This window comes from Armigeres subalbatus, chromosome 3 (genome assembly GCF_024139115.2).
Source record: "Armigeres subalbatus isolate Guangzhou_Male chromosome 3, GZ_Asu_2, whole genome shotgun sequence".
In the NCBI taxonomy this organism is placed as follows: domain Eukaryota; kingdom Metazoa; phylum Arthropoda; class Insecta; order Diptera; family Culicidae; genus Armigeres; species Armigeres subalbatus.
The window spans coordinates 214264247-214290317 of NC_085141.1; the positions used below are offsets into that span (position 1 = coordinate 214264247).

The following is a 26071-nucleotide window of genomic DNA, read 5'->3' on the forward strand; positions in this document are numbered from 1 at the left end:
TCCCCATGTTTACTCGTGGAAGTGCAGATGACTCGTCGGCGTCTATTAATACGAGTACTAGCTTTATGTACCCGGCCTTGGTCGGAATTGCCAGTTGCCCGTTTTGCAATGTTGCTGATTAATATCTAAAAATATATGAGTACGTTGGCAACATAGGAAATTTAGCGAGTGAATAAATCGTTTTTGTTGCGAAACAAAAATTATTAAGGAAATACTAAATCGTGGGAAATTTAATTGAGCACATAAAAGAATAACATATCAATAATGAGCATTTTTGTTTTTTTAATAACTTTGCTTACGAAAGTTTGATCGGTTTGCAATAACAATTGTCTTACAGATTAGGAAAATTATTAGAAATTCTTCGAAGTCTTCGGGTTGATTATATTTAGGGGGAGATCCTCCAGTGCCGGACACATAAGCCATTTGACAAAAAAAAACTCTAACTATCCGGATTATGTTTTCTTTTACACCTTATACATACAATATGGCCACTGATGATTCATTAAAGCTATATTTGATCATTTGAACACGTTTTACGACGATGAATTTTGAAGAAAATTTCACGGTTCAGAAAAATGTTTCCTAGTACCGGACACTATTACATCAAATGTTTAAATATTGTTCAAATGTGACTAAGTTCCTGTTACATGAGTAAAGACATCATTCAGAATAATCATATTTTTCACGTGCTTCAAGCTGTAAATATTAAAAATTGTTAGTAGAGCTTATTTGACTCTTCAGCTAAATTTTTTACATCCTAATCCAAATTCTCACCTTTTTGAATGTCCTCTTCAATTTTTGTTTCTGCTAATTTCTGTGGCTTTCTCAGCAAGAAGAAACAATTGAATTGAAGTAAGTGTAACAAAACAGGTGTAAAAAATGGCTATAAAAATCTCAATGTCCGAACACCACAATTACATGGCACATCTAACAAATCATCATCATTATTTAAAATATGGCTAATATGGACCATCTTCATATAATCAGAATGCATTAGATTGATTTTAACATTGTTGATTCAAACCTTCTAAAATAACGCGAAACATCAAAATTATAAACATTTTTATTCAATTTCATATTTTGTACAAAGCTTACCACATGAAGATCTGATATCCCATGCCGTTAAGGACATAGTTGGAAGAGTACCACGATGGCAGTCAATATGGTACCGGACCTTCTACGGGTCAACCCCACACCTCCCGCACTCCTCTCCCACCAACATTCGAATTCATCGAACAGCTTCGAACAAAAGTTTAATATTCAAATTACTAACCTGTTCACAGCATATTTATTCACTTCCCGTGATAATGAACATATTTATCCAAAGAGTCCTATGTATTTCGGCTCGAATAATATTCTAAATCAGCAGTTTCGTGCCAATTTATTAGCCGTTCGCGATTTGGTGGGTTTATCACTTCACTTCACTTCTTCTCAAAGGGCACTGAAAAAATCAAGTCACTTCTCCGCACATGAGCAGCCCGAAATGTTGATGGAATGCAAATTAAACATCACTTTTCGAAATCAGTCACTTGTTTAACATAATATAAATATAATATAAACTGCTATTTTTGCCCAAAAAAAACGATTAAAAACTGATCGCGGAGCGAATGTCAACAACGGCACCGGCGGCAGCAAACTAATAACTAGGGTGGTTCAAAAAATAATTTTGCTCCGCCACGCACAGTCGAATATGCTTTAAAATTTGGGTGTCATCCGATGGTTTGAATAGAAGCTTACCGTGCACAGGTCGTTTCAGGTTTGTATGACAGTTGATATGGCGATCTTGAATTTAACATTATTCTGATTCTGGCACTCCGTCATTGGGCAATGGCGACGGGGGAGACCATATGACTGGAAGAAATATTCAAGAGCTTTAACTCCATAGACAATCCATATTGAATGGTCGTTCCAATAGTTGGGAATCGATTTTAATCGAGGTTGCGAATCTTTAGTATGATAATTGGGCTTCTCAGAAGGCATCAGTGAAACGTGCAATTCAACAAATGTACCCAGAATTTGTCAGTGATATCTATCGCACCAGGGGCAGATATTTCTAGTCTAGTCTAGTCTACACTATCGCACCAGGGGCAGATGCTTCAAACAAAAAGTGTGACATGGGGGTGAGTAAAATGCTATTTTTGCGTTACGAAATCAACACGTAAAAAAATTAATGTTATATATTATAAAGATTTCTAATACTTTTTTGCCGAAGCAGGCGCTTAATGATATGTATAAGTGAAAACTTTTGGAGAAGTGTCCGGTATTGGGAGGTGTCCTGCGCTGGGGGATCTTTCCCTAAATGCTCAATGTCACGAAACGATTTTTCACATACGATGCGATTTCCATACAAACTACAAACTGCTCGTACTTAGTTAAGTTACAACCAATTCAATTGAAAATTTAGGAGGTTCATCAAAACAGCAAATGTTATCGTTCAAGCATAGGGGAGCGAAAAAGTCAAAATTTCAATCACTCCAAGCTCTAAGCAAATTCATTATTATCTTATGATCTGCTTTACGTAGTTTACGTCGGGCGGTCGTATCTTGTATATAACCCTTCTGATTTTTTTAAAATATAGGTTGAAGGACAGACCAGCAAGCCCTTTTTAAATGGTAATTCGTGTAAATATCAATGCTTCCAAATCTTTCAATGTTTGTTTTTCGATGAACTCACCTGTTGTGAAACTTGTATCGGTAGTCGTCCGCCGCCACGATATCCAATAACAGTATGTACTTGGCTTTTGCATCCAGTCCCGACACTCGGAATTTCATCTGAGGAAACATTTGTCTGTAAGTAAAGATACAAGATCATAATTGTTTAATTTGAAAATGGAAATCTCTACTTCTACGATTTTCAATATTTGATCGTTCATAAAAAAGATATTCAAAGTTTGAGCATTCAACCTGACATTTTATGAAATATACGAATTTCCGCCGACAAGAATTGAACTCGGACATCAAACGTCTAATCGCGGTCAAAGACACAGACGTGTTGTTATCATGCTAAGCCACCATCAGACAAACAGTAGCGGATCGTTTACACTTCGAGCAGGGTGCTATGTCTATTCTAGCTCGGCGAGGTAATAAATTTAGCACAAACCGATAGATTCGGCATGGCCTCACCTACCAACGTTTACCGCGAAACAACGTTGGCGATAACCCGTCTAACCTAGCTGTCGCGTTAATGGTCGATCGGTCTCCTAATCACACACAAGTTAAGAATCCTTGAACCGGAGGAGTTTTCGCACCGTATTATGGACAACAAAATTTCTTCAGATCAAGCCGAATTTGGCCGTTGGGTGGGCCGGACAGTTGCAGTATTCTGTTATCTGGTGAACGATGTAAACAGAATCATTTTGATAGAGCTATCTATAGTAGAATTGACTCACTACTGGAATAACTGTGAAAATTATTTGTGGAATACTAAGTTAGTCGACATGCTCAGTTCCAATATGGATAAGGGGCACTAAACTAGAAAATGTTGCAAGACATTTTTAAACATAATTTCGTCCTAATTGAATTCAATCTTTATATCGAGGTACTTGGGTGAATAAAAGTCTTGTTATTCTAAAATGTTTAAAGTGAATATATTATCATTCCTTTCCATTTCGGTCCAAATTCGTTGTTATTTTCTCATAATAAAATATTGAATGTTATTGTAGTCTTTTCATATTCTTCTCCAACACGACATTTCTGATAACAGAACTGTAATTAAATGCCTCATAAAATTCAACAGTTGGCCCATCATTTAAACATGACGAACGACTAACGATCTTGAGATTCAAAGCAATCTCGTTAACCCTTCACCGACCGACATAAATCAAGCCGTTAACAATGCCATCTAGCATTCAAAAAATACCGATACCGCGAAGCAATCTCCGTTACGAACCGGGTATCAACTTACAAGCTCAGCCCGGTAATATAAGCGCATCCTTCCGTGCAACTGCCGATAATGAGCAAAGACGACAGCGAGCAAGTGTCAAAACTAGCAACGACGCGTAGAAACTAACTAACCGCATCTCACAAGTCAAATTACATGCTCTTAGACAAGTGCACTCGGCTTCCTATCGTGGGCAAGATAGCGATTACGGTTCGATTCATTCCAGAGTCACACTCTTCAGACCGATAGGGTTTTTTGTGAATTTGATGACTTCCCGACCAGAATGCGATACCTTATTTGTGGATTGTGTTTTGATTTTTACAGAAATTATGCTAACAAATGACGTTAAACTGTCAGTCCGAAGAATCGCCCACGCCTCTTTGCGAGAAAAATCATATGGGAATACTTATCGATGAGTTGATCATCCAAGTTACATTTTCCATTCCTAATGGAAAAACCTATGAAGCACGCTACTCATAATTCGGAAGTCAACCGATCGAAACGAGTTATAGTTTTATTATCTTCTCGGATTCCACGACTCGGGATCTCATACGCTTGTTGAAATGTTGAAACCTCGTGGTGATGATGGGTGTTAATCTGCTTATAAATGAGGAAGATTTGTTTTTAATTTTTCGACACATTCTCCCGTCATCGTTGGTAGTTGTTAACTAGACCAAACACACTAACTGTCGACGACAAACAACGCCCTGACGGGACCGGGACGATGGACGATGGCATGTCGGTACTCATCAGTGCAGTTTGATGGATGATAATAAGCTGCATTATAGAACGGGTTTTGGTTCGTCTCGCCGGGTGATTCTCAAAGCAAACAAAAACCCCAGCCAGACAACCGAACCAAGTCGAACGAGAGCCCCGCACACAAAGTAACAAGAGCATTAATGTTGAATTAAAACGAAATCGAGCTAATTAATTAACAGGTGAAATGCATTTTAAAGTGAGTAACAATGCGAATTGCACCTTTGGCGTTCCTTTGTGCGGATCGACGTCGATTCTAAAATCTACCCAATGGCATGGTCAGCAGCCTGGAGAGCGAGCTGATTTCGATCCAGTTCCCGCTCTTCCTCCATGTACCGGACTTCTGTCAGCACTGGAGTTGCAGTGACGCGAAGTCATCATCGGGATGGACGGCGGGTAGACGGAAGGGCACCGCTAAAGGTTGATTTCCAGGCGCCTGTGCTAATGAGTGCCAAGTGCATGAGAATCGGATGCACCCCCTCTCACACGTAACCAAGCGGCAACCCGGCACAGAGTAGTTGGTGCATTTTTAATCAAATTTTACACTTGGATGCCGGTTTACTGCGAATGTTGCAGTCGCACCTAACCTAGTTGTAGGCATGCAGTGTGAAAGCTCCATCAGGCCGCCACAAAGCTTCCTCCGGCCGCCAGAAAGTTCTGCGCCGGAGTGGTTACCTACTTGAGCGTCTCTGTTGTTTTGCGATAATGATTTAGCTGCAGGAGAGTGTGATTAATTTGTTTGCACTAATTGATAATGATTACTTAGGTTTCTGTTTCTCTCCCGCCGTCGTCGTCGGTTCTGATCGTAGGGAGCATCACAAAGGTGTTGTACGTACTTATCGAGGCAGTCCATAACAACCGGCGTCATCAGCATCGTCGTCATCGTCTTCGTAAGCCAAGCCAAGGTGAGAACAGAAAGGAACGTGTGCGCGGCGCAAATGAGATAGAAGGTGTGCAATTTAACGAGAGAAGCAACGCCGCCGCCGCCAACACCGTCGTCCCTCAGTCGGTCGGCGAATCCACGTAATTATACGGCAGATTTAGTTCGCAAAGCGGGAAATTCAATTTTACATTTGCAAATGAACGGAGGGATTGATTGTTGGCGCTGAAAGGTAACAATTTGCGAACGATTCGAAACTGGTGCCACTGTATAAACAGGGAGCGAGTGTTGGGATGTCCGATTAAGGGCATTATATTGGCAATTTTAACACCTGCGAACACGGTGAGCATTGTGTTGGGACGACGGTAGAGTTTATCATACAAAGTTGAAAGCAGTATTCTTGGTAGGCAGGGTGCATTTTTTTCAATACGGTGAACATTGTAAAGTAGACGGAGTATGTCAGGCTACTTCTAGCTGGTCATTTTCCACGGAAATTGTGTGATTTCAGTAATTGACGGCATTCACCAATGCCCCTAAATAACCAAGAGGCTATAGGGTCAATGTGGTCAATGTTTAATTATTTGAAGTTCCAAGCGTAACATGCGTCTGAATACGACATGCCAACGACTCATACCAATCGAAGTACCAGTACTGCCGTAATCTGGAAAAGTGACGTAACCGCCATTTTACAACATGTATGTTTTCCATTTTTCTGTTAAAGAGCTCGATGAGTAGTACTCGTTAACACACCTCAGTGTTGATTGTGTCCCTTGGAATCTTATGTAATATTGGTGTTAGTAGACGGCTTCAAATTCATGAAAGTACCCCAATATAATGTAATCACGTAATCACGCGATATTTGCTGCCCGTGGAAGTTCCGACGAATTTCCCGTGAAAATTTCAATGAAGAAATTCCAAAGAATTTCCCTAGAAAATAACGACTATTTTTTCATCAAAATTCCCACCAATTTTTATGAAAGGAAATTATGACAAACTTTCTGTGGAAATTTCGACGGCTTTTCGTTGGAGTTTCGAAGAATTCATTATGAAAAGGTCAAGGAAAATTTCGAAAAAGAATTTTCCAAGAGAAATTCCGAAGATTTTTTCTTGATAATTTTAATAAGTGTAAGAGGAGTTTGTGAGGGACAGATATATTATAAACTAGGTAATTCACTTTCAGTGTGCATTGTATTGATGATAGATACGTAAATATGTTCCGCGTAACGGATCCGTGGTCATCATTGATCAGTGAATAGCAGGCCATGACTTCGCACTTCCTTCAACGTGCAACTAACGGGGTTGCACCTTCACAGCAGCACGCAGGCGAACAGACCACTGGATGGTTCGTTCGGCGGAATCGGGCCCCACAGAGTCTTCGAAGAATTTTTAAAAAGATGTTGATATGGAAATTCCGAAAAAAAAAATCCTGGTAGGAATTCAGAAGATTTCCAGGCGCTTTTCGCCTCTTAGAAGCTTAGATGAATGCCCTGTGGCGAACGAAATTTGCGTAGAAATGAAGAACATTCTTCAAATGTTCAAATGATTTAAATCAAATCCCGATCAAACTCCGAAGAATTTCTGGTGGATATTCAGGTAAAAATAAAATTAAAAAAAAACAAAAGCGTTTCCTGTACACATTTGAGGGATTTCTCGAGGAAGTTTACAGAAACTCCTTAGCAAGCTATACCAGAGAAATAAGAATGCATAGATAAGTTTAATTATCTACATTCTACTATTACATGACTACGCCGAGTCAACGTCTTACGCCGAAAACACCGCCATGACCAACAACTGAAGTCTGCCGTATTTCACACAATTCACGATATTTCTTCTTTGTAGCACACTTCATACAACTCATAACCCATGTGTCTGCGCCGCACACTGTTTTCTAACTTCCCATCGAATATAGCACGCAGCTAGAGGCTCTTCGCTCGAAAATCCCAAAAGCTATCCGGTCTGCCTCTGTCAACGTCCACACTACATGTTTATTTGTTATTTAATCAACAGACACAATTTAGTCTTCAAGAGCAGTAGGGACCAGGGTTTGCAGAAATCGCTCTCAATAGATAACGAACAACGATAAAAGAGAGGCAAAAACTGTTCCGAATCATAACAAGCCATGATACCAAATTTATCAAACTTGTATACAAGTGCAAAAAAACAGAATCGGATAGGAAGCCTCAAAGAAAAATGGTGATTCTCGCTTTGTTTTCGCTCATTTCGTGTTGGTTACTGCACAGCTGTGTAGAACAAGTTGAAATGCATCATCAGAGCCAGTGCTCCCCGTATTTGGAGCTTTCTAAAAGAAATTTATCATGGGGTATAGCCTCCCGAATCGCGGTATGCTACATATCGTATATGTATACAGAGATGATAAGTGAGAGACTTGCTCATTCTCTTTAGGATTCAATCCCTGGTAGGGACTACGTCCATAAGCGTTGATCACTAATGATGGCTGCCGTGTTTTCCGCGTTGCGACACAAACGGTATTTGTACTAGTAGCGGAGGAGTACTTATAGCTGTGGATGGGCAAACACTCCTTGACAGGTAAGCTTTTCACGGCCTGCGTCAACGAAACCTTATTCGTAATTGTTCTGACCGTATTCTGGATCTCGTATTTTCCAACGAAACCTCATGACCAAAGCAAAGATCACAGCTTTGGAAGTGGCAATCCCCATCGCTATCATCCTGTTCTAGCTTTCGACTTTCACCTGATGTTATGTTTCTCTTAATGATGATTTTAATACCCGTGATTTCCGCGGGTCAGACTATATCTTTATGAACCGCCTTGTCTCCGAGTCTGTTGGATCTGAGCAATGTCAGAATACGGACGTAGATAATGGTACTGCTTGTTTTACAAGAATCGCCAACTTCTGTATTGTGCAAGCTGTTTCAGTGCGGAGACCATCTCGTAAGCTAGCCTGGTCTAATGCCCATCTTTGCACTCTTCGACGATAACAAGTGATGCCGACTGCAAACAACTTAAAGAGCTTCTGTTGTGGAAATGTCTTTCCGTTATTTTGTGTCATCGTTGTGAAAAGTCTGTAAGTGTTTGGTTTTGTTAATTGTGTGTATCGAAGAGATTTTGTATTTTAATAATCGTAAATGATTATGACAGGATGTTTTTGTGTGAGGTTTGAAGGTTTTTCCCCAGCAGAGTAGGCCCACTTGGCATACCAGAAGATAGCCACTATGAGCAACCACCTTAACTGCTACCAACCACCCACCAAGTTTCTTTAACCCACCACCAGGAGCCGCAGGATACAGAGTTGGGAGCGGCCATGATGGGTTGCACAATTGGGTGGCACGAAAAAGGGATGGAGACTGTGAAAAGTCGATGACCGGGGATGGGGTCATGAACCTTGGGGCTGATTGGTCTGAGACAAGTCGTTCACTTACTCGGCAGGTGTGAACAAGACTAGATGTGCGAAGCGCTAATTAGAAGTCTAAATACAAGCAGTTTTATATTACCAGATTGTGAGCAGAAGGAGGAAAATCAGGACCCCGTTGTTCTAGTGTGGTGTCTCTATTTCGACCGTTGTATCTGCGATACGGCCCTAGTTCCCGGGAGTCCTTGTGCCGTCTTAGAACCCCTTCGCCGGGTAGATTCCGGCACAGTTATTCACCGAAGACCGATCCGTCAACATATCGGTGGTCTAGGACGCGCAGCTGGATCGTCAACTATCCGCCGACGAACCCTTGGTGCCACCCACGACGCGGAACGTGACCAGACGTGGTTGAAGCCATCCGTAGAAGACAGAGAGAGAGAGCAGAAACGCGGAGAAGGAGAGGAAGTGGTTGTGGAGTGAAGAAAGGGGCCCGCATTGTTTTCACCTCTAACTATTTTAAAATTCTTTTTATCTTTATTATAGAAATTTATCTCTTAAACTGCTGCAAATCACTTTAATAAAAAATAATAATGAAAATAACCTTCATGCTCTTCATTACTTGCTACCTATCACTATTTTTTCCACAATTTATTTTCAGTTCTTGAGACTTATTTTACCTCGACCAGAGATTCTTAAGATGTGGAATTGAACATAATTGGAAATACTCGACTAATGTTGCCAAGTCTCCAGACAAAACTCGAGTCGCTTTCAAAAGAATGTCGATAAAGCATCTTCAGGAATCCACAAGCTGCAACGAAATGCCAATTAGCTTTTTCTCGAACTCTCGGAGATATCCTTGGTATTAGAAACCTGCTGAAGCGTAGGTAGCATGTTGCTTTCCATCATCACTACCGAAGACTCTAGACTCGACATTAAGGAATTCTGGTTTCAATATCATTTTCATTATACATTCGACAGCCGGATTGTTCCTCAAATAGTTTAAAACGTTACGTGCAAAAATATATGCATTTAAAATAGTGAATAATGTTTTTTTCATGTTATACACTAGAATAATCATACATGATTTAATGAAATGAAAACCTGGAGACTTTTTTCCCCGATTTTTTTGTGAAATTTCAAGAAATTCCCGATTTTTTCCCGTATTTTCCGCATGGACTTTCAATTCCCGCATATTTCCCGCATTTCCCGATTTCCCGACTCACTGGCCACCCTGCAGAGCAAAAAGACAAGTCTTATAATTTTCGGAAAGGGGCGAATCTACCAAATATTGCAGAATTCGGAGATATCGTACATCCGTTTCACTCGTAATTTCGGTAATATATTGAAGACACCAAAACTCTAAAATGTATACAGAGAGTGCTAGAGGCTTTGTCCAACGAACACAGCGGTCTGCCCCAGTGTGCGACGTCATAATGATCGTCGTCGGAGACAAACCCCGGACGCACTTGTATTACAGCGTAATCCGCTGCAAGTGCCGTCTTCCGTTGGGTCAGGACCGTGCATCGAGTTGGCGGACATTATTCCAGTAGTTGTCATGAATAACATTGGCTTTCTAGCAACAAGTTATAGCAAGAAGAACGCCTCCTGCGATTGATTTTGAACTATTTATTATTAGCTCAGCTGTTCGGAAGACTTCACAAAAGTATCCAAAAACTGAGTAAGGCAGAGTTTGTTCCTTCAGTCATGTTTTTATTAGGATGGCCAGATCATGTCCCGAACAGCATCATTCCGACAACAATGGTGAACAATGTGACTAAATCTGGTCACATATGAGTCTCAGTTACCTTCGAGAGGAGTCGTAACATTCATCCGAGCAGGCAAGAAAGACGTCCTCAATACAGCTATTTATAGCACCCACATTTTGTTAATAAATGTAAAGGTCGTAGGATAGGTGTTTGCTAGAACAGAGCGATGCATTAGACAGATGAGGAACAGATTTGCGATGTTCCTTGCCAGAAAATGGAGGAAACCCGCTTCCATCATCCCGAATTCAGAACGACTGTGATGGCTGGTACAAGGTAGATAACCAGCCGTAAAGGAAAAACTGGAGAATCAGGGTTTTATACAGATGAAATTTCCTTTCCGTCTGCATCTTCTTCTTATTGGCATTACATCCCCCCCGGGACTTAAGGACTGACTTGCGGTTAGCGGCCTTGCATAATATTTTCCTAGAACTTCTTTCAGAAGCTAGATAGCAGCTCATGAGGTATGAAGAACTTGTAGCCCTTAACCTTCGGTCTGTGCTCAAAAAAACTTACGTTGTCTGTGCTCTGGGGTCAAATTGACCCCAAATTGAAATTGCTATAACTTTTTTATTGTTTGGCCGATTTTGGATTTTTAGGGCTGTTTCGAAAGATAATTTAATCATCTTTCAGGTCGTAACCAAAGATTGACTATTGGTGGGCGGGTACATCGCGGGGAGGAGCTTTAGTGAACAAGGGTACAAAAACAGTGATTTTTCATGATTGTTTTACTTATATCCGAAAATCCTACCCATTTTGAACTGCACCTTTTTTAAAAAGGTTATGCAGGAATGCCTGTGCTTCGGCATGAGGCGTTGATAAGTTTAGAACTTGGCCGTTAGGTGGTGGTATATTTGAATTCATTATTTTGGACTACTCAAGATATTCCGATACATATATAGAATTCTCCTCAGTGTAAATATTCTTATCGTACAAATTTAAAATTTGTTAAAATGGCGTCTTGATCAAAGGTCGTCTAGTGGGAATGGACTGGCTAGTGACGGAAGTAATAATTGGGAATTTTACAAATAGGCGGCAAATTGGCTAATCTTTGGTTACGCATGAAGACCCAAAGGCCTTAGTTCCAGGGTTTTCTTGGATGACCTAAAACATATTCTGTGAACACATTCTATTATTTGCAGCATCGCTGGAGCAGGTTGAATGCAAAGAAAACTTTTGATGAACTCTACCACAACATTCATGTTTGCCAAAAATGCTACAAACCAAAATACATCAGATCTCACATGCAACAATATACTCAAATATAACAGCTCACTAGCGCCGCATCTTGGAAGAAGTGCTCATTATATTGAGCACCGCTTTGTAGTCCTGGACATCCTGAACAATGTTGCCGAATACAACTTGGTTGTAGGTATGAGGGATCTCAAGCTAAAGTAATATTTCAAATATGCAAGAATATTGCAAGTACACTAGCGCCGCCTATTTGTAAATTTCCTAATTATTTATTCCGTCACATGACGGTCCATCCCCACCAGACGAACTTTGTTAAAGATACGTCATCTTTACAAATTTCAAATTTGTGCGATAAGAATATTTACAATGAGGAAAATTCTATATATCGGAGTTACTTGAGTAGTCTAAAATAATGAATTCAAATATACCGCCACCTAGCGACCAAGCTCTAAGCTAATCATTGCCTAATGTCAAAGCACTCACCTTCCTGCATAACCTTTTTGAAAAGGTGCAGTTCAAAATGGGTAGGATTTTCAGATATAAGTAAAATAAGCATAAAAAATCACTGTTTTTGTACTCTTTTTTACGAAAACCCCTCCCCGCGATGTACCCACCTATAGTCAATCTTTGGTAACGACCTGAAAGATGATTAAATTATCTTTCGAAACAGCCCCAAAAATCCAAAATTGGCCGAACATTAAAAAAGTTATAGCAATTTAAATTTGGGGTCAATTTGACCCCAGAGCACAGACAACGTAAGTTTTTTGAAAAAAGTACACTGTAGCGCAAATTTTCAAGATTTTTCAAGCGAATTTGCACTTAGGAGACAGATCTCGGCGAGTTTTACCAAACTACCAAAAATTAGGAGAATCGGTTGAAAACTAAAAAAATGGCAGCCACTCAAAGTGGCCTGGGGTCATATTGACCCCAGAGCACAGACAAAAGGTTAAATGTGCCTACAACGTTGTCTAACAAGACATTGCAGTAAATATGGGCGTGGGAGACGAAATGTCATTCACATGATTCGAGACATTTTAAAGAGATTTCACTCTCTAGCCTCAGATATTATATTCAGAGCAATGTACCCGTGGACAAAAACTTAGCACTACTCAAGCGTTATGAGTACATCTAAAATTATGAACTAAATTTGGTATCTGAAGAATGTTATGAACAAATTAGTCAAATGACTTGCCGATGCCATTTTACAAGACTGGAGCAATACATATTTGAACTTCATTGGAAACGTCTTTGGCATATAGCAACACGTTCCAAAGTTTTTTTTTAACAACTCCAAACATCGAACATTATTTTAGCACCAACAAGTTTTTGTTTCATGTACTTTGTCTAGATAGAGATAATGCTTATGCCCATCCTCCCCGTCTCTTAATTCAGCTTCCACAACTGCCATGCGATCCATTCCAATGAAGTCGATGTCGTCTGCTTATTTTATGCACCCTATTTTTTATTCATGTCACTCTATAATCCTTATCAGTCGATGAAATGCATAACCAGTTATATTTTGATTGTTTCGTTCCCAAGAAGTAAAAACGGTCAAGATGTAGGGTGTAGGATATAAGCTCTCACTCAGTGGACTCGAGTGCGATCCTCGGATTGATTTTTTTTATTCTTTCAATCTTAAAAACTGAATTGTAACACATTACATAAAAATAATGTATGCAATCATGAACTAAATTCATGAAATCAAGAAACAAGTTCATGATGTGATTTCATAACATGTAAACGGGATTCCTGAAATCATGAACTATCTTCTCATTTCTGGGAATAAATTTTTCCGTGTAACTATCTCTGAGGATGTTGGTCCTGAGATCTGCATAATAAATATTGACGTACGACGATAATTTGTCGAGATTTTCAAGTTTAGATTCCGCCCAAAATTCAATTTCTTTTAATCACGTTTTCGTCATATTTCCAACCGTTCTGAACCTATCAACCCTTTCAAAATTTGCAAACCTTACTTTTCGGTTATTGTTGTTATTAACGCTATTGGCAGTAATGCTGATATAGTTATTATAGGTTATGAATATTCATGGTGCAGTCAGTCAGCCAGTCCGTCAGTGTCTGGTAGCATGCACTTTTTTTGCGTCTCCTCCGTCCTTGGTCCTCCTGGGTGCACTGCTCACGATTTCCCATGATGATGACTGGTACTGACTGATCCCCGCCCGCACCCGGCATATTCACTTCTGGGCCCTGACCCACCTTTCTCCCGTTTGTTGTTGACTGCACTCCAAGCTGCGAGAGACGAGACAATGACGGGACCGAGAGATCCAAACACTAACAGCGTGTTTGGGGTGCCGATGACGAGCACGAAGTGTGTGGACTCTTGTGTGGTGTGATGGAACACGGCTTTATTTTTTCCTCTCGAGCCATGCACCTTTTCTCGCTTTCGTGGTGCAACGTTGTTTGCGAAATTACCCTGATCAAGACGAGCTACCTTCACGCAATTCTGCGGTGCATTTTTTGTTTGTTTTTGTTTGTGTTTTCTTGCTTCTGTTTTTTTTCTATTCTTAAATGTAAAAGAATGTAATTTTGTCTTCTGCGGAAAAAGTTACATTTAAAACATTGAATAGAACTACAAGGTTCAATTTATTCGATATTTCAATGTTTGCAGCCGTTGAATTGAATATCAAGTTAACATAAGTTTTTTGTATGTTAACTAACAGCTAACATATCAATGGCTACCAAGTAAATTGGAATACTGCTAATCAGCTGTCTTCTGGTGACATTCATTTCATGATAAACATCGAACCGAACTGTTTGTAATGCAGAGTTGCCATCAAGTAATATTTACAACACTAAAACTTCAATTTTTACAGCAGATATTGTGTCACTCCATTAGCTCATCACAACAACTATCATATTAATTCCAGACATTCCATTCCTGCCCACAAATGTTTATGTCCGAACAAAAAAACTCCGTGACGCGAATGTTTCATAATTTGTTGTGTTTGCTTAACCACACACGTCTTTTCCGAATTTTGCCGAAAATTATGCTTCCTGCCATGGAACAGCCCGAGGCTACCGTCTCAATCCATTTGGTGCGATTCGGGCAAGCACTGGGCGCGGAGAATGGAGTATGGTCAGCTGGGAGAGAATATCGTGTAAAAGTGCACTGGACCGAAGAGGTCGTGGTGAAAATAAGTATGCTGATTAATCCACCAAGCTGCGGTGGTAACTGTCTCGCAATTTCTAGGTCAGTCTTGTAAATATGTGGTAACTGCATTAAAATATAAGCCCCAATGATTGAGATAACCCAATCTTGGCCAATATGTCCTAAGTTGATTTGGAAGATTTTAAGGAATGCAGCAAATCAAGCCTCGTCTAATGTTACTTTTGGGAAAATTGGCTGGGAATGAGTATCAAACAATGAATAATTCACAAAAAATTTGATTAAAAATACGGCCTTTCGGTAAATTAAGATAAACAAGAAAGGCAAAAAAGCTCGTTCCAGCGACGATCCAGCCAGTGAGATTGAGGGTTGCTTCAAACGACCTAACGACAGCAGACCAAACAATTTTTTCCTCAAAGCTTTCGTCTCAAGTCCCACAGGTATTGAACGTCGTGCAATCGAGTACACTGGGTGCAGAAAAGCGAACCATGCGTTACCATCGAAGAAAGGGCAGGTACGTGTGCCGTGGAGCTGTAGTAGTGGGGAGGAGGAAGCGCGATCTTGTCCAGCATTTTCGTCCACAGGCGTCGACGGTTTTAGCGCCACGTTGAGGATCCAGGGTTGAAGTGAAGGACCCACATAACCTGTGTTGTTTTGGAAATTGATTTTTGGCGGTGAATGCTACAAACTATGCTGCTTTATCGGATTAAAACAATTTACTGCTAAGCGACTGCAAAATGTTTTAATCGCTTGGCTACTCTAAGACATTTTGAAAGGTAGACCGACATACACCCTGGTGATGCTTTAATAATTTTTGCCTTACGGGGTGGTCACTTCAAGTAACAGTTCCAATAACAAAGTGATGACGGATAATGATGGCTTCGGTGTTCGTCCGCTGCATGCCTCAGTCTGGCTGGTCGTGAAGCAGATGATTCGCTCGTCCAGGAAGACGTTGAACGGTGATGATGATGATGATGTGTTTAAATAAAACAATTTGAATTATCCTATTGGCCTGGTTGCCTTTGGGGCAGAAATCACTCAATCGCTCCTTCGCGCAGTCTGCCCGCCTGCTGTCCGCTCTCTTGCTTCCTACTTTGGAGCTTACTGGTTGCTCAAGGAATCTGCTAAGGCGCCACACTTTTGCGATTGGTGGCTGAATGTTAATGGCAGCTGCATCCAGTTGGGAAATTGCGCCTCGTCGAACATATTCGTGAAGGGGCATCGGCATGCTCATTTGGTTTGAAAGGACTTGTAGAGAGTCCACGTTCTCTGGTTTTAGAAAAACAAATAGGTTTTATAATAGCATACTTTTATTATGTAATAGTAAACCGCCATCACAACGAGTTTACACGGACAAGGGGTTACATCGTTAGTTGGCCATAATATAGTGAGACCTACTGCGGAAAATGAAAATACGGGAATCAAAAACCAATTACAACGCAAATATGTAATAGTTTTTGCGTAGTCTAATCATAAGTAAGGTTCTATCAACTTTAGATAAATAAATAATTGCACACAAGTGAGGTAGGTCGTACGAATTTAATCGCAAAGCTCACGACGAAAATTAGCTCATTATCTGCGTGGTGTTATTTCAATTAAATTGGAACTGTCCCGACAAATGGCTGCAAACGAGGGAATGAAAACAATTTGCATGTGCCTCCGACGGAGCGATTGGTATCTATCAAATTAACGTGGCAGTGAACTTGACTGCGAAGATCGACGACCGGATTGTTGTAGTTGGGTGACTCACTGTGGGCATGTTTGAGTTCTTTTGATGCGTTTTGTAGCGAACGCGATAAATCTTGCGGGAACTTTCACCATTTCAAGGTGTCAACAGCTGTCCGACCAGCGCATTGACACCTCATCTGCTCCGCCAAATCGGAACCTGTGTTGGTTGGGTTTTTTAACTGGCCTCCCCTCATGTGAGAGTTCAGAGAAAAATGAGCCATGCGTGTCTCACGCCACGAACTAAATATGAAAACAAAAACTACACCTCATTATTACAATGCCCTGCCGTGTGGCACCGCGCAGTGTCCCCAAGCCGTGTGGCGTTACACATTGGTGCCCGAGTACCATAACTGCCTGCCATCGGATCCACAAACACACGGCAGGGACAGTCTCCGTAGGCCGGTGATTGATTTACGATTCAGCCCAATTAGCTGGACCGGCGCGGGTAATGATACATTGCTGGAATACCTCGTCGCACCACGACCAAACAAGCGCGGGCTGGTTGTATGTAGGTTGTAATTGTTGCGTGGAGGAGATATGGAACAGTTTGGATTACACAAATTGAGGTGTTAACCACTGTCTTATGGAAGGTAATGTGGAATTGATTTTTGTTGATTGATTGGATGACTTATTACAATGTAAGAGTCGTTATCCAGCTCGTCTGTTCTAGTTGTAGGAAGTAAAAAAATATCACAGAAAAATATTTTATTCAGTCGATTGACTGCGAGTGAATCGTATTTGGTTGGATATTTTATACCTACATTGCGTATGCGATAGACAACTAAGCCGATGACTGGTGGCAAAAGTGCACCAGAAAGGACAACATGGATGGTAAGCTGTGGCAGTTTTAAGACATGGCCGTTGCATTTTAAGGGTCATTTGGCCGAAAGGGTCATTTGGCCGAAAACGTCATTATGCCGAAAGGGTCATTATGCCGAAAGGGTCATTTGACCGAAAAGGTCCTTTGACCAAAAGGGTCATTTGGCCGAAGGAACGTTTGGCCCAAAAGGGTCGTTTGTCCGAGTAGGATATTTGGCCGAAATGGTCGTTTGGCCGAGTAGGATATTTGGCCGAATAAGACATTTGGCCGAATAGGTCATTTGAAATGTAAGAAATTTGGAGTGATAAGAGAGACGTCTCACTTCTCACTCCTCATTTTTCACTTCTCGTTGTAAAAAGTACCCACTTCGCGATTCTCACTTTTTACTCGGCCTAATGGTTTGTTCGGTCTAGTGGCATTCGGCCAAATGACTTTCGGCCGAATGGGTTTCGGCCAAACGACCCTTACAATGCTATCCTAAACACCGACGTTATACATAGAACAAACATATTGTCTTGCGTCAGATGTTTGGGAGATCACACGTCAGTAGATCTTTTATGCCCAGCCTAAGAATCACAATGTAGCAGATGCAATAAATTGGGCCATTATGCACGCTATTGTAGAGGTGTAAAGGAATTATTTCAAAAACAGCTCAAATCAGTTGAAGGCTGGAAGCTAAAGTCTGGTCAACAAAGTCATGGACGCCATGCAAAACCAAAACCGAAGTTCGTGCGGGAAGTTGATGACATCACAAAAAGTGTGAAATTCGTTTTCACCTGAACAGAAAGCGTACAACAATGAGGACGTACTCAGTATAAACTATTGGACCACACGAATTGTATTTGATGCTTACGACATCAGAAAGGTAAGCGATAAAATATTTCAAGCCTACGGATCAAATCAACCGTAGATCGTTCTCAGGGAGGTAGACGCAATGATCGCAGTGGGAGAACAATCCTGCCGAATAACGTTTGTTGTTATGCAAGATGAAAAAAAGGCTCCTCTCTGGACGAAATTTCTGAGATCGCTAAGAAATGAAACTTTTTCATCTATTAAAGGTAAATCATCGTAATCTATTTTTACTCAGAAAATCTGGATAATCACTGTTCCACAAATTAATTATTTAGACATGTGTGCCTCTAAAAAGACTGATAAAACCATATCCCTGGCGAGACAAAACTATCTTCGTGTACACATTCCTCCGGAAGAGATAGCAAAATTTAATCTTAAAGACATAATGTACCAAGATAACTATAATCGAGCGGGTGAATGAGTCGTGCAAATGGGTTTCTCCCATGCTCATAACCCGTAAAAGCTTAATAGACGTAAAAATAATTATTGATCTGCGTGAAGCTGATAAGGCCATAGTTCGGGAAGTACATCCGTTAATACTATGGAACAGTTACAAGGCAATGGAGTGTTTTCTAAATTCGATATTAAACACGCATTTTAACAGCTTATGTTACGGGAAGATTGCCGCTACAAAACTAAATTTATTTCGCCATTCGGTAAGATGTCAATTATTAGTCGGAATAATCCTAACAAATTTAAAAGACGACATTTTTCATAGGTCTAATGCGATATAAAAGGTTAATTAGTTGTGTCGGCAGCCCCAGAATTGTTTCAAAAGTGTATGTAATTAGGAGATTTTCCATGGCTCAGTCAAGGAAGCTTTGGTTAAAACCCGATTACAAGAGCATAACAAGATTCTGAACCATGACAAAACGATAGAATGTGCAAACGAAGTCGAATTCCTTGGATTCCATCTGTAAGAAAAATTGGAGACAATCAAAAAGATTCGTCATCCATGATCCGCTGAAGAAGTTCGAAGCCTCTTGGGTCTTGCAACGTTTGTAAATCGACACATACCTCATGTTTCGTTTCTATCGAGCCCGCTCAACATATTGACTCGGAAAGGTGTTCCTTTTATGTGGGCAGAGCAACATACGAACAGGTTCATTCAGTTCAGTTCTAAGTTTCGAAAACACTTTGTGAAGTCAATAGACATTATGCACAAACGGAGATAGATCCAATTACTGGACCCATGGTTAGATCAAGATCACCCTTCCCGGATAGACCTTGGAAAAAGATAGCAGTAGAGTTAACAGAAGTGACGAGCATCTGCTAGTAGTAGTGGATTGTTTTTCGAGATATCCTAAAATTGAAATTCTGACTTCAACAACCGCTAAAACAACGATTTTCAAACTTAGGACAATCTTTGCAAGATTTGGCTAGCCTGACGAACTAGTGTGTGATAATGGGCCTCCTTTTTCATCTGAGGAATTCGCCAAGTTCTGTAAAACTTTTGAAATAACTCTGACCCACTCAATTCCATATGCGTCGTTTCAAAATGGATTAGTAGAGCGCCACAATAGAAACATACTCAAAACTGTGAAAATCAATCTTTTTTTTTTTTTTGAGACTTTATTTTCGTGATTTTTAGCATTCCAATGGGTAGGGATTGGAAAAATGATCTGTACGATTTTCTGTTAGCTTACCGCAACACACCACATACGGTCACTAAACTATCACCAGCAAAACTTCTGTTTGGACGGAACTTAAGAGATAAAGTACCTGATATTTTAACCAACGCAAGGCACGATATCAGGAAAGAAGTTGCAGATGCAGATAGAAAAAAATAGCAAAAAAAAGAGGATTTATGGAGATCAGAGGAGGAAAGCAAAAAGTTCAACCGTCGATGTCGGTGATCATGTGATTATAAAGAATGTAATCAAACGAAACAGCCTCATGTTGTAAGGACTGTATCGAGAATAAGTTATCCACTTTCAAAGTGTTACTACTCAGAAGCTTATAAATGTATTGGTTTGTTTTACCCTGCATTTAATGTATTCGTATATTAGGTTTCAAATCAGAGTTTGTTTGCTTGTTGAAAATTTGTTGTTTCCGATGTATCGCAAATTGAAAGTGATATTGAAATTCGAGTTTTGGACAGATGGATCCGTAAGAAGGGCATCAAGATGGATAATTTGACCAAGCGTTTCGCTATCCACCCTCAAAGGTAAAAATTCATGGTCAACAAGCTTGGGGAATACTACTCGTTCGCTAACCTGTCGGAAAAGGAAGAAAATCAAGTTCATGTTACCGGAATTTGGACCAGAAAGTAATCATGTTATAAAACGAGGCAATTTTATGCCGATTTGTGACCAGGACGAAAAATGCTTGAAAAAATGTTGGAAGAGTGTAATATTTATTCAGTATTATATTTTTTCATAAAACTTAACAAACAGAATTAACATATATTGCTAGACAAATTTTAATAAGCTTTTAATATTCATCCGATTTTATTCGAATAAAATAATGTGGATAACTTATTTTCGATACAGTCCTTACTGAAGAAAAGTGGAACTCGCCTAACATTGGAAAATCTCTCCACTTGGGTGGAATTTGACAGGCACGTTAACCATGTAAAGATCTTTAGTTACAGCAGCCCATTCAACGAATTAAAGCATAAAGACCATTTAGTAGATGCGAACCGGGAACCTTCTACATACTTCTAATCAAGATATACACAAAACTGAAAACCCTACAGAGTCAAAGAGGAGCTCGAGACATGGCCCGATACGTAACTGTATTACAAAGAAGCAGCGTCAACCAGAATACCTAAAAGATTACGTAAATAACTAAAATATCCTATGACTATGACTATAGGCTATGAGTAAAGCATTTTTGTTCTAAATGCCAAGCAACTAAGTTGTGTTTCATTGAGGTCTTTCAAAATCAAGTTGCGATAGGTGGTTTGGTGGGTGGATGTTATGCTACTTATGTAATGGCACTACTAAACTAACATCTCTATCAGGGTATTTATATCGCATATACAGTCACTCTCAAAATTGAGCGTACAGTATGGATTAGTTGACTACACTCGAAAATTTCAAAGGAAATTAAATGATTAGCTCTGTTGTTTTTAATGCATTTCAATATTCATCCCTTCCTTCAATGTATGCGTACATAAAATTGTTGAAATTTTTTCTCTAAAGTTCATTTATTTGAAAATAATCTTTAAATACGCCTATTAGATGTGACAAAATTGAGCGTACAGCTGATGTTTTTCTACAAAATTTCTTATTATAAACACGATTAATATATTTTAAAGCCTGTCCACGTTAAAATTCGGACAGTTAGATAATGTTCAATTGATTTGTCGCCATTTCATCAATTTGAACAAGAGCTAAAGCATGCTGAAAGCAGCAGTAAAGCGAACAGATTGAGCTGTCATGTAAATAGATCGTCTCAGTGGTTGGTAAAAATGTTTAAAAATCGGGTTTGGAGATGGGTGTCCGAAATTTAACGTGGACAGGCTTTAATATTGTTTTTCCATGATTATATTTATAATAATAAACATCCGCTACTTAAACATTCAATGTTTTGAAATTAAACCATGTTTTGGTCAAAATGGCGAACAAGTGAGAGGTAAGAACATTGCTATTTAACAATTCAATGCCTGTGGGCAAAATAAATGCTTTAATTTGTATGTTTCACCGGCATCGTATCTTATATATGATAGATAATCGAAATCGAGCGAGACATACGATTAATTTGTCAAAATTCAGTCGGTAAATGATGAAAACAGATGTAAACATACAGAGAAAACGACAAATGTTAGGAATGACATAATTCAAATTTAGTATGTTTTTAACTTAAATTTGTTTTAAAGCTCGATTATTGTCTCAGGTCTATCATTAAGAGTAATATTATTGAATCCAATCATTCACAGTCAAATTCTAAAAGTACAAGGTGCATGTTAAGGTACCGAACATAAAAACAGCTTTTCAATCCCGTAGAGCACTTCTGATTGAATATTGAAAAGATAGCCTAAAATCGTAATTTCAAAATTAAATTTGGATTGAACTCCACGGTCTGTTACCAAAAGGGATACAATTGGATGATTTCCATGTGGCGAGTGAAAATAAACTTTTTTAAGAGTTCGGCAGCTTATTTAATGATATTTTGGTGAATTTAAATGATTCAACCAAATTTGTTCCTACGGTGACTGAGTCTTCAAATATAAAATGACATCTTATAATGTATCCGTGTGCTGCTCTTTTATTAATATTATTATTAATGAGTGTCCTGAGCTTATAAGCTACCTAAACATCGACTTTTAAATAAAGTTATACTTAATTTGAAATATGCCGTTCCCAACATTTGTCGTTTTATTTGTATGTTTACATCTGTTTTCATCATTTACCGACTGAATTTTCCCAAATTTATCGTATGTCTCGCTCGATTTCGATTATCTATCATATATAAGACACGATGCCGGTGAAATCCATATCTTAAAGCATCTATTTTGCCCAGCAGCATTGAATTGTTAAATAACATTGTTTATACATCTTACTTGTTCGCTATTTTGATTAAAACATGGTTTAAGTTCAAAACATTGAATGTTTAAGTAGTGGATGTTTATTATTATAAATATAATCATGAAAAAATAATATTAAAATACATTAATCGTGTTTATAATAAGAAATTTTATAGAAAAACATTAGCTGTACGCTCAATTTTGTCACATCTAATAGGCGTATTTTGAGATTATTTTCAAATAAATGAACTTTAGAGAAAAAATTTCAACAATTTTATGTACGCATTCATTGAAGGAAGGGATGAATATTGAAATGCATTAAAAGCAATTGAGCCAACAATTAAATTTCCTTTGGAATTTTCGAATATATTCATCTAATCCATGCTGTACGCTCAATTTTGAGAGTGACTGTAGATATCATATCACTCCCTTTCACTTTAAATAGTATGTATAACACTATCTTCTAATTAGTATGAAGATTTTTCTTCCTAATTTTTTTGTTTAGTGTTGAAATAAATTTCAATTGTGCGATTAGATATCTTGCAAGGTCCTGCGTGAAATATTTCACCATTCATTAGTGTGCTAATTCGGGATTTTATAGACAGCTTGTATATGTTTTTCCTTATGAAGTGTACACACGCTCAAACAAGTTGATCCAACATCGACTCCGCCCCCAAGAAAATGCCTTGGTAGCTGCTTTGTTTGACCATTTATAAAGTTGTTCGAGCAACCATTTGACACTTAGCGGGTCGGTTGAAAAAAAATCAAAGCCTCAGTTAACAGCACAAACGATTAAAAAAAGGCTAACAACTCTCAAGGTGCTATACACACGGGGATTCTTGGATGAACTGAGATGCAACAAGGGTTTAAGGCATATCTATTGTTTCTCTATGGGTCACAACGGCATCAATCATTATTTTTAAGTTATTAAAGAGCTTTGGCTATGCGTGTAGCTTTTAAGTCATGTGCTCCAGGGAAATATTGAATGACTTCTCAAGTAACATTTTTGGTATATAACGGTCTTCAGAACCCCAATTTGCACTCCATGATTTCCGACAGGCCTTGAAGCGGTTTTTAGTGACTAGGTCACTTTTTTCGGGTCAGTCACTAAAAAGTCTATTTTTTCGAGTTCAAGTCACTAAAGTAATCTTTTCTAGCAAAAAGTCACTATTTTCAATTATTTTAGGGCCCCAAACCCAGGTTTGATCAAAATCCAGATTTCGTAAAATACATCGTGCTATAATGGAAAAAAATAAAAATAATGTAAAGCGTTATGTATCCGTCGAATAATATTTTGTTTAATAGTGAAACGATGGATCTAGAAAAACTGAATCCTTAATCTTTCTGGACTCGTACCGTTGTAAAAAGTACAAAACATTTGATAATTGCTCGCTTGTCGTTCACAAAAGAGGCTAGACTGCATTAGTGACCTAGGACCCGGAAGGTTATGGCTTGTTGGCCGGAAAATCGCTCTTAACTTCTTCGTACCTGCAAGTGCTAGTGCAAGCAGCTTTTCAGCTGTGGTTTGTTGAAGAGGTTCTATGGCACTATTTATGAATGTTTAAGTAACAATTATCTCTGAACCTTCCATAATATTTTCTCTTAATAGTTTTTTGTATATGGAGCATACAAAATATAAAGTTCATTATCATTGTGATATCCGCTCCTATTAGAATTTGACTTTATTTTAATATTTTCACATGACTTACAATTCTTTATTCTTTATTCAATTGCTTGATCTCTAAAGATTCCAGTCAAAAGAAAATTTAAAGGCTTGTTATTTTTGAATTTGAGTTACCGCTTAGAATTCCTTCAGAAACCTGAATAAATTACAGGTCGGACACAATTATTCGGAGAATCGATTTTTTTACCTCCAGATAATCGAATCATCAGAATAAAAATTAAATAAATGCAATTAAATAACGGAAATTATATGTCTTATTTTATTTGCAATAGCGTGGCCAATTATCTAGAGCAGAAGATGCTCACCTACACAGATTTTCGCCGAGAAATAGTTTTGCGGGAACGCAAAAAAAAGCTTGATGAAAGAAAACTATTTTCCCTCACTGTCAGTCCCGCGAAAAGTGGATTTGTTCGCTTTCTCACTTCTTTCGTGCCTTCACTAATGCCAACAAGAGTAGCCTTTATGGAACTAATAATTTATTCGAAATAAACAGTCGAAGTGGTGGTGTGGCTAGAGTAAGCGCAACCCATTGCTTGGCGTTCTGGGTTCGAATCCCGTTGCGAACATTTTATGAAACGAAAAAAGAAATTTCATCAAGTGGCTTGTTCTAGAGAAAAAAAAAAGTAAGGTACACTGGGGCAAGTTGAAACGGTTTTTTCAAAGTTGAACTTTGAAGTGCTGCAAAAAAATCACCCTTTGATAAATTTTGAATCCTTTGCGGTGTTTGCTAGTTCGGGCCAAATATTATACATAAAAAATAAGCAACCTTACCAAACTTTTTATAAATATTTTGCATACTAAAATTATTTTTTTATATGCTTCGTTTCAACTTGCCCCGCATATCGGGGTAAGTTGAAACACTGCGCCGTATACATACATAAGCAAACTGTACCGTATCAAAAACAAAATATATGTACTCAAGATACACGAGGTTGTAAAGGTGACTATACTGCCAAGATTCGCATAAGAGTCACATGTATATTTTTGATGATTTTGATTATCTTTCAGAAATAAGCTTGAAATTGTCTCCTAAAACCCTGATAAAATAGTAAGCTTTATTCTAGAAATATATAATAGATTTTGATACTCTATACTATTTTCTTTGAACTATACTGCCGCTAACCGCAAGTCGAGCACATCTGTGTATGGGCCTCCATATACAGATGTGCTCGACTTGCGGTTAGCGGCAGTATACGCTTGATTAATTCGGCTGTGGCTTCTTCATAAATTCACATTAATTAACCAGCTTGTCTCTCATAGACCCTCGATTGGAGAAAGGGGGGCTGGTTAAGTGAAAAGTGGAGTTAACGAAATGTTTACATGCTCTATTATTTATTTTTTGAGAGCCAGTGCTCACAGCGAGGCAAAGTAGATTAAGAATCTCAAAACTAGACCGTGCAACTTAAACATGGCCCCTTTTTATTCTATTCTTCAGTGGAGATTGTAGGAGGGGTGCATTCACGACGGAATGGGCAAAAATTTATTAAATTTATTTTCAGAGTTTTGGACCTTTCTATTAATTTTTTGTTTTCCGAAATTGAATTCTGGAAACTTTAATTGCGAGGGTGACGTTTTGAATCGTTGTTTA

At 38.9% G+C, this 26071-nt stretch overlaps 1 protein-coding gene across 5 annotated transcripts in view; it reads right to left on the bottom strand.

Annotated features, from left to right (window-relative positions):
• The window catches only part of LOC134219428 (optomotor-blind protein), a 428474-nt gene that overhangs the window by 277686 nt on the left and 124717 nt on the right, over positions 1 to 26071 (bottom strand). For all 5 annotated transcript variants that reach the window (XR_009981559.1, XM_062698157.1, XM_062698161.1 and 2 more), the window contains one exon: positions 2674 to 2787. Coding sequence is in view for 4 of the 5 variants with exons in the window: in XM_062698157.1 (XP_062554141.1) it covers positions 2674 to 2787 (114 nt within the window). In the remaining variant the exon portion in view is untranslated. The remainder of the gene's footprint in view (positions 1 to 2673; positions 2788 to 26071) is intronic.